Genomic DNA, 9,448 nt, shown 5'->3' on the forward strand with positions numbered 1-9,448 from the left:
GAGGGGTCTGATATCATACTGGGGATGAGTATGTCAGCTCGGGGGTTTGAACTCGCAACCTTCCGGTTACTAGTCCAACGCTCTAACCACTAGGCTACGCTGCCGCCCCATGATAATAATGCACATTTTATTTTTCAATCCAATTTCAAATGAACCAAAATAGAAAACATACAGTTATTTCAATGCTTCAGTTTGATTTTATTTCAGGAATTCAAGAGACATGATTTTAGAATGCATGTCAATGCATCAGGCAAAGTAATTAATATCTATCTATTCAGCAAAGCCCCATGCTGTCAGAAAGTCATATCAGTCACATCAATCAAGATACGATTAGACCAGAGGGGGAATCTAGTCTTTGATCAACTTGACACTATAGGGCACATAGTAGCCCTTGTTGTACATGTAGATTTTCTAATCAATAGGGTTGTAGTGCAGGTTTAAATATTCATCCTGGAACTTCTCAAATGGAATGCGGAGGTAGTTCTCCTGCTCTGTTTTGGTGTCATAGGAGTAGAATATCTCCTCGGTGTGAACATCGACTGGTCTAGTAGCATAGAGAACACCACACACCATGAAGGTATTACCTACCAATGATTTGTACACACCGGTACTCCATACATCCTCTATACCAAATTCATCCTTGTTTACTTTGGCAATGACCATTTTACGGCTGAGAAATCCATGTTCTGATTGGCTGAGAAACTGTATGAGAACGTTGCACTGGCCTTTTCAATGACTCTGTAGTCATATTTGGATGTGGTCAAATTCAGTTTAGCCATGCTGAGTGGGCTGTTTTTCTGGTAATACAGGGTGTTACCATGAACAATGTAATTGTTGCCAGTACCCTGCCATCCATTTGGTAAGGTATGTTGTTTAAATAAATTCCTTAAAACCAGATTTTGATAGTTGGAATAAAGATCAAATGTATTCACTGAGGCACTGCTGTAGGCACCATACCAATACATTGATTCAAAGCCACGATTGGGTTTTGAGTCTTTCCCCCACCCCCCAAATCTGTAGCCTGCATTCAAGTTTGCATTCAGTTGGCTGACCACTGGCTTCCCTACACTGGCGATGCCTTTGTGGTTGCAGGAGCCTGGGGGGAAATATAAATAGCTATTAATAATATGTATGACAAACAAATTCACAAACTACTGCTTTGATGTAATGATACAATATGTCAACAATGCTACCATTACAGAGGCTCCTTACCAATATCTGGGTTTATGCCCTTCTCTTGGTTCTTCTGGCACTCCTCCAGCTTCTTCTGCAGTTTTCCAAACTCAATACGGATCTCCTCCAGGTTACTCTTGTCATAGCTCTCCAACTGGTTCACAGTCAGGCTCATGTTGCGAATCTATGGATGCATGTGTACAAAGGACAAATAAGTATTTAGTTCCACACAGCAACATTCCTCTTGCTCCTGCATCATATTGCCTGTCACTTATTTATTATGCCACTGCCAGTCATTAATAGATAGACAAATATATCGGAATGACTATCACACATTTACCTCTGTGTACAGGCTGTTGAACATAGGCGAGGAGGAGTTGAGGGAATCCTTCAGCTGTGTCACCAACAATTCAAACTCTCTCAGCTCGATCCTGAGAAGCTCGAAGTCCAGTCGGATGTACTGGTCAGGGCCGCTCTCCACAATCTCAACTCTCATAGTCAGGTTCCTCAGCTCAGCCAAAAAGATCACCAGCTTTCCCTTGGAACTGTCCAGCTGCAAGAGAGACACAGGTGGTAGTCCTGGTGTAAGATATCTAGTAGGCTATACTGTGAATGAGGTCTCAGTTAAATATACACATGCATCTCCTCCGAGGTTTACAAGACTCCCCTACAGATGCAGTCACATTGCCAGAGTCCCAGTCCTCCATTGGCTGGAGGAAAATACATGGTACTTCACAATGGTAGTAAACTGGCAGTCTATTTGGAAGTATCTCTAGCTGTTAAGTTTTAGTGGAAGGAGAAAATGAAAGTCCCTTACCTGCCAAGGCCAAGGAAAGTCAGGAGCAGTAGAAATGGAGCCATCTTGTCTCAAGTGTTGTTCCGGTGAGTCTCCTTGTCTGTTCGCTCTGTATTTTTAAAGACCCTCCTATCAGCTCATGAGAAACATCTTGCTTCTTCCCAAAGTTACTGCTGTTGCGTAATAGACTCCCTTCAATTCTTGACACAATATATGCAGACATCCTTGTTTGATAAAATACTCAAATACAATTTTCTGAAACCTGTCTCTTATCCTTTTATTTGTTAAGAAGTATAGTACTGGTTTAAGTGTTTGATTCTGCCCTAGTTTTTCCATGAACCACATTTGAGTAGTTAATTCACTCAAGCAGAGTTCCATAGTCCGATCAATACTGTTATGCATGTTTGAATAATAATACATTGCTGATATAATAAATGGCTTTTGTAAATTATTCTTTCATTTACAGGAAATGATGGCCAAAGCGGATTGGGTCTATCGTAGTATTCATTTGTTTTTTCAAGACTTTGCTGTAGTCTACACATGTAAACTTTCAAATTAAATTGAACACGTTTTATTTTCTATGTGGTTAGATATCAATAATGAGCAGACTAAGTATACTCAGGAATGAAGGGGGTTATTGTTAATTAATTCTTAACAATGTGCTACATATTGAGAGAGATTATCCCCTAATACAGTATCACAATATCCCGCTATAATGTTGGTGACACTGTTTGATACCTACAGTACATGAAGATGAACAAAGTCTACAGTCCAAAACTACGTTTCCTCTAACTTTAAGTTTGGAACTGAATTTGCTATCAGCATAAGGGACTGTTGTCAGCATGGAAAAAAACATTTAAAGTATTTTATATAAGATATAGTCATGCTTATTAGCCACAACTGACCTTCATTTGGCTGATACACATCATTATATAAGTACTAATACACCTCATTATATGAAGATCTGGTTGTGGTGCCTATCACACTCCTTCAGTTTGAGCTGTATCTTGATGTACTCACGACGGGTCACCAGCAGCAGGTTCTCATTGTACCACTCCAGCTGGGTCAGGACCACCAGCATGGAGGAGATCTGACAGAGAACACAGATGACCAATCACAAGACCAAAAGTTTTAAATCGTACAAAAGAGAAATATCTCAAGTGAAAAGTCGACATGGTCATTGACCATAGCTGTATCATGACCATATGAGTTGTTAGGAACAGTCTTGGGTAGAGTCCTGGTACTAAATGGTATCTAAATGGTACCTTAAACAAAAGAGTTCATAGTATTGAGCTAAGGCACATCAATTCAACAACTAACCCAACAACTAAAGATAATCATACCATCGAATTTAGCTGGGTAAGAATAAGGTTTGCATGAAACGTGGCCATGCATACTGGAATAATATTTATTTTGTGTAATACATGGACTCTATGTAATTATTATTATTAATACCTATTATGAATATTTCCAGTAAAAATAATATACAGTGGGGCAAAAAAGTATTTAGTCAGCCACCAATTGTGCAAGTTCTCCCACTTAAAAAGATGATAGAGGCCTGTAATTCTCATCATAGGTACACTTCAACTATGACAGACAAAATGAGAAAAACAAATCCAGAAAATCACATTGTAGTATTTTTAATGAATTTATTTGCAAATTATGGTGGAAAATAAGTATTTGGTCAATAACAAAAGCTTATCTCAATACTTTGTTATATACCCTTTGTTGGCAATGACAGAGGTCAAATGTTTTCTGTAAGTCTTCACAAGGTTTTCACACACTGTTGCTGGTATTTTGGCCCATTCCTCCATGCAGATCTCCTCTAGAGCAGTGATGTTTTGGGGCTGTTGCTGGGCAACACAGACTTTCAACTCCCTCCAAAGATTTTCTATGGATTGAGATCTGGAGACTGGCTAAGCCACTCCAGGATCTTGAAATGCTTCTTACGAAGCCACTCCTTCGTTGCCCGGGCGGGGTGTTTGGGATCATTGTCATGCTGAAAGACCCAGCCACGTTTCACCTTCAATGCCCTTGCTGATGGAAGGAGGTTTTCACTCAAAATCTCACGATACATGGCCCCATTCATTATTTCCTTAACACGGATCAGTTGTCCTGGTCCCTTTGCAGAAAAACAGCCCCAAAGCATGATGTTTCCACCCCCATGCTTCACAGTAGGTATGGTGCTCTTTGGATGCAACTCTCCATTCTTTGTCCTCCAAACACAACTAGTTGAGTTTTAACCAAAAAGTTATATTTTGGTTTCATCTGACCATATGACATTCTCCCAATCTTCTTCTGGATCATCCAAATGCTCTCTAGCAAACTTCAGACGGGCCTGGACATGTACTGGCTTAAGCAGGGGGACACGTCTGGCACTGCAGGATTTGAGTCCCTGGCGGCGTAGTGTGTTACTGATGGTAGGCTTTGTTACTTTGGTCCCAGCTCTCTGCAGGTCATTCACTAGGTCCCCCAGTGTGGTTCTGGGATTTTTGCTCACCGTTCTTGTGATCATTTTGACCCCATGGGGTGAGATCTTGCATGGAGCCCCAGATCGAGGGAGATTATCAGTGGTCTTGTATGTCTTCCATTTCCTAATAATTGCTCCCACAGTTGATTTCTTCAAACCAAGCTGCTTACCTATTGCAGATTCAGTCTTCCCAGCCTGGTGCAGGTCTACAATTTTGTTTCTGGTGTCCTTTGACAGCTCTTTGGTCTTGGCCATAGTGGAGTTTGGAGTGTGACTGTTTGAGGTTGTGGACAGGTGTCTTTTATACTGATAACAAGTTCAAACAGGTGCCATTAATACAGGTAACGAGTGGAGGACAGAGGAGCCTCTTAAAGAAGAAGTTACATGTCTGTGAGAGCCAGAAATCTTGCTTGTTTGTAGGTGACCAAATACTTATTTTCCACCATAATTTGCAAATAAATTCATTAAAAATCCCTACAATGTGATTTTCTGGATATTTTTTCTAATTTTGTCTGTCATAGTTGAAGTGTACCTATGATGTAAAGTACAGGTCTCATCTTTTTAAGTGGGAGAACTTGCACAATTGGTGGCTGACTAAATACTTTTTTGCCCCACTGTATGACGATGGGTCAGTGGAGCGGTTACTGCATAGTAAGACACAGCAGCAGCAGTCACTTTGATGATTGTGTTTGATTCTGTTCATGTGGAGTTTTATCCACGCGTTTCTTTTTTTTCTTCACTTTGGTGGTTTTGGTTTTAGTGTCTGGCTGCTTGGAGTTCAGTGCTGGACTGGACCTGGTCAGGTGGTTGGCAGTGGTGCTCAGCTTGTGGTCAACATCAGGGTTGGAGTCAGAGAGCATCCCCTGGGCCGAGGAGGGTTTGGATTGGGGGTATCGTTGGGAGTCATCCATCAGGTTGGGCTGGGAGTAGGAGCGCATGGTGGGGGAACTGGTGGGCCGTTGGTGGGTGCTGCCCCCTAGCATGGGGAGGTGGATGTGCTCACTGCTCAGGTTTGTGACAGAGTAGCGGCTGCTGTTGGACATGACAATGTGGTGCCAGGAGCTGAGTGGGGTGGCAGAGAAGTGCTGGGGGCCACTGGAGTCCTCCTTGGTGCCCCCTGGGGACATAACCATGGAACTGCGGGGGGTGTTGGCCTCCACGGCGCTCTGGAAGGTCTTCAGGATGCGCTCACTCTTCTGCTTCTCTTTCTTCTGACGGGACTCCACCTTACGCAGCTGCCGCCGGTGGTCCCTCATCATCTGCTTCCTGGTGTCGGCCAGGCCCCTGAGGAGAAACCAAAGAATGTATTTAATGTGATGATTCACTTAAACTAATTTCATTTCAAGTCAGATGTAAACTGGACTTTCTCAGCTTTTGAATGGGGAAAACATAGGCATGGCACTACAAGCAATTACACATAGATAAGACTGCCCTACTTCAAAACTCTGACCATACAGATCTGCTCATGTTTTGTTTGTAGGGTAAACAGGTCTAGACAGTTTATAACTAGTTTCTGTTCAGTTCTCAGGTTATTGCTGATGTTAGGTGTTTTCTTTACACACCCATAATAGTCTCCCCACTCTGGCAGTTTGTTCTTATGATAAAAGCCCACCTGTAGTCTACCATCCCTGTCCTTTCACGATCCAGTCTCTGAATCAACTCCTCAATCTGGTATCGATCCAAGGGGATGTTGGATTGCTGTAATGGTTACATAAGACATAAGAGTAAACAAATAAAGACTATGAGCTAGCTGGCCACTAACTTCAATATAAAGTACATCTTGGAGCATTGGAAATGCATTAGCTCAACAGACCTAGCAAATGTCAGGGACTATGGAATGAGCAATTAGTTTGAGACCTGCACAGCCTTCCTGAAGTCTGCCACAGGCACTCGCATTGTCCCATCTTTATCGATTTTCCGAAAGAAGTCCCAAAGACGCAACTTCCGTTCATCCAGATAATCCTTCAAAGAAAAGAATAGAGCAGTTGCGACGGTTTTTTTTGTCTTAAAATTCCTCCCTATTTCAAATCTTACACTGTCTTTAAAAACAGACTAAATAAGTCCTAGTTTGTAGAATTAGCCGTAAACAAACAAAACATACAATGCACTGGCATGCAATGATATCACATGTGATTACCACTTTTCTACATGACTAAAATTGTTTTATGAGTAACAGTAGCCTACCCCAGTACCTGGATTACTTTCATTGGGTCAAGGCGTTTGGGTGGTTTCTTAGCAATAAAGCCCCCGACCCCTGCATACTGCACCTCTAGAGAGGGATGCTCCTGGCATGTCAGATCCAGCAGCTGCACAAAATTCTCATTCACCAACACATTCTACACACAAACACAAAATATTCAGTTCAAATGCAGGGACCAAAACACTTCTGTACATCAAGAAGAGAACAACAACGCTCACGGATATGTTGATCTCCTCCAGAGCAGTTTTGGGGGTGTTCTTGACCACAGTAACAAGAGCCAGCGCCCCCTCCACTGTCAGAGAGTTATAAGCCAGCTGCGGGGACACAAAACATAGAAAGTCACCCTAGTTTCATACCACACAGGTCAATGGGTGTGTGCCCTGTCCATCAAGCACCTACCATCAGTGCTCTGAGAGTGTCGTTGGCCTCCAGCCCCTTGCACAGCATGCCCACCCCCTCGTTGGTGATGCGGTTGTTGTTGAGGTCCAGGTACACCAGAGTGTTGTTGAATTTCAGTGCCTCTCCTAAAGCCAAGGCCCCCTCATTCCCAAAGCCATTCCAGGACAGGTCCAGGTGTTTCAGGGTCACATTCACCTATGTGAATTGTAGGTATTTTCATCACATACTGTTTTACTCTTCTTCTTTTTTTTTTTTTTTTACAAACTTACACCTTAAATGTGCGAATTGGGTAGAGTATGTTTATCCAAACCTTGAGGCCGGCACAGAAAGCCACAGCTCCTTTCATTCTCAGATGGTTCCAGCTCAAGTCTAGTACCTCCAGAGCTTCATTGTTTGCTGTAGGATTACGTCAGTGACAGCAGATGCAAAACACTCACATTGTGCATGATTCTAACCCTAATGACTCCATTTGCCTGTATACTCCATGAGACTGCTCAGCCATAATGATGTGAGATACAAAGTGAAAAGGTCTCTACCTAACATATGGCCCAGATGCTCCCCACCTCTCCCACAGAACTGATTGTGGCTCAAGTCCAGCTCCTTCACTCTATAGTTGCTCTAAAGGGAGAGATATTGCAAGTAGCTAGCTATAGACTCCAATGACAGTAATATCATCAATATGCCTGTATGTTTGAATGTCATTTCTTTTCACTTACTGCCAGGGCATCTGCAAAACTTTTAGCATCGTCCTCTATGAATCCATTCCCTGTGAAGAAATTGTTCATATAAAAAGATTCAGAAATAGAGTAGAGAAATATAGTATCTAACAGACCATTCTTTTTGTTTCCATTTTCAAATCTGTGTGTACTACCTGAAAGTTTGATGGATTTGATGGAAATGTTATCGAGCAACATTTTTGTAATGCACTCAGCCCCTTCAGACTGTAGGTGATTGTTGGACAAATCCTATGAGACAAACAGTGGGCATGTTAACACAGAGCTATAATTCCATCGTGAAAGCATGACCCGCAAGACTCTTATGCCCTCTTGTGGCAGATTCAAATCAAATCAAGGATTGTGGGACATATCATGTCATACATATCCCACTTCTGAATAAACATGTTATAGAGATACCAGATACAATTACTTTACCTTCTTACAAAGAGCTGCCTAAAGACCATCTCATACAAACTTACCAGATGCTGAATGGTGAAATTTGCCTTTAACATCTCTAGAAGGTATCTGGCTCCCTCAGCCAGCAGGTAGTTGTCTGCCAACTCCAGGTTGGTGATGTGCATGTCAGTCTGAGAAGAAACATTGGAACATAAAGAGCGTTCCTTGAACATATAGAGCATTCCTTGAACATAAAGAGCGTTCCTTGAAGTGGATATTATGTTAATAGACATCCACCAGACTTACCACCAGGGCGATGGCTAGTGCCTTGCCCCCTAGAGGTCCCAGGCCATGGTGGTTGAGGTTCATGGTGGAGGTGCCTAGGTTCCGGAGGAAGTAGGAGACAGGAACCACCCCGACCAGCTTGCAGGCCTGCAGGTATATCTCAGCAGTCGATGTGTCTTTACTGGGTTTTTTCACCTCTAACAATGAAAACCATCAGTGTGAGACATGCATCAAACAAATCAACTTACAATACAAACAATGATACATTGTAATAACAACAGTGAGCTGATGTGTTATTATCCATAAAATGTCAATATAATAGCCTACTCACCATCAACCTCCAGGTCTGTATCCCACTTATCCTCCAGGTCTAGGTCTTCTGCGGAGGACGGACTGTCATTATCTGCTAGGCAGAGGGACTCGAGCGATAGGACAGACATCTTCTCTGTCCTAACAGTCACATACTCCCGGTCTAAAACATGTTTGTTGAATTTGTATTTTACTTCCCGTTATGACTTTGGCTCTTCCCACATTATGCACTGGTATCTGTGAGGGCTGAGCAACTGTTGTTGCAACATTGAAATCAAATACCCACCTGAGTTGTCCCAAACTGTAATTCAATCCCAAGGAGACCATGGTGTGTCATAAAGAATTCACCACTCACAGGGAAAGGCTAAGAGAAGGCCTATTGGGTGTTTACCTACAACTCACAAACAAAATGCTGCATTCCTAGTTCCAGACCATGACAATCTTCCTACATGAGCAGCTTTCTTGTTGTTGAATTTGTTTTATTTGTTGTCACTGTCATCTTTAAATCTACAGTAAAATGTTAATCGGGCACTGAGGTGGTTGCAGCAGTCACGGTTAGTTCTACCTGGAATCCTTGGGATGTTTTTATCCTAAACCATACCCTTACCTAACCATTGACATTACGTCTCAAGGATTCCATGTAGCAAGGACATTGCATTGAGGTATGATTATTGAACGAATTTAAAGACAATCATAGCTAGCAG

General features: G+C 42.3%; 2 protein-coding genes across 2 annotated transcripts; both read right to left on the bottom strand.

Moving 5' to 3' along the window:
• Positions 1–288: 288 nt before the first annotated feature.
• Positions 289–2,880, bottom strand: olfm4.2 (olfactomedin 4, tandem duplicate 2). The gene is given in 5 exon segments (XM_065003355.1): positions 289–668; positions 671–1,096; positions 1,213–1,357; positions 1,514–1,726; positions 2,875–2,880. Coding segments are annotated over 5 exon segments (1,110 nt in total). The 3' UTR covers positions 289–348.
• Positions 2,278–8,978, bottom strand: LOC115146787 (leucine-rich repeat-containing protein 74A). The gene is made up of 13 exons (XM_029688829.2): positions 8,767–8,978; positions 8,457–8,632; positions 8,234–8,341; positions 7,910–8,003; positions 7,755–7,804; positions 7,575–7,656; positions 7,349–7,434; positions 7,039–7,233; positions 6,858–6,953; positions 6,632–6,775; positions 6,297–6,401; positions 6,052–6,137; positions 2,278–5,723 (listed from the first exon to the last, which is right to left on the bottom strand). The coding sequence occupies exons 1-13, from the start codon at positions 8,873–8,875 to the stop codon at positions 5,111–5,113; spliced, it is 1,944 nt and encodes a 647-aa protein (XP_029544689.1). The 5' UTR covers positions 8,876–8,978; the 3' UTR covers positions 2,278–5,110.
• Between the last annotated feature and the right edge of the window lie 470 nt (positions 8,979–9,448).

Source organism: Oncorhynchus nerka, linkage group LG18, assembly GCF_034236695.1.
Source record: "Oncorhynchus nerka isolate Pitt River linkage group LG18, Oner_Uvic_2.0, whole genome shotgun sequence".
NCBI classification, from domain to species: Eukaryota; Metazoa; Chordata; class Actinopteri; order Salmoniformes; family Salmonidae; genus Oncorhynchus; species Oncorhynchus nerka.

Coding starts and splice junctions, on each gene's coding strand:
- LOC115146787 (XM_029688829.2), bottom strand. CDS start 8,875: ATGTCTGTCCTATCGCTCGAGTCCCTCTGCCTAGCAGATAATGACAGT. Junction 7,805..7,909: donor CAAATCCATCAAACTTTCAG/GTAGTACACACA, acceptor ATTTCTTCACAG/GGAATGGATTCATAGAGGAC. Junction 6,776..6,857: donor TGGAGGAGATCAACATATCC/GTGAGCGTTGTT, acceptor GTTTGTGTGTAG/AATGTGTTGGTGAATGAGAA.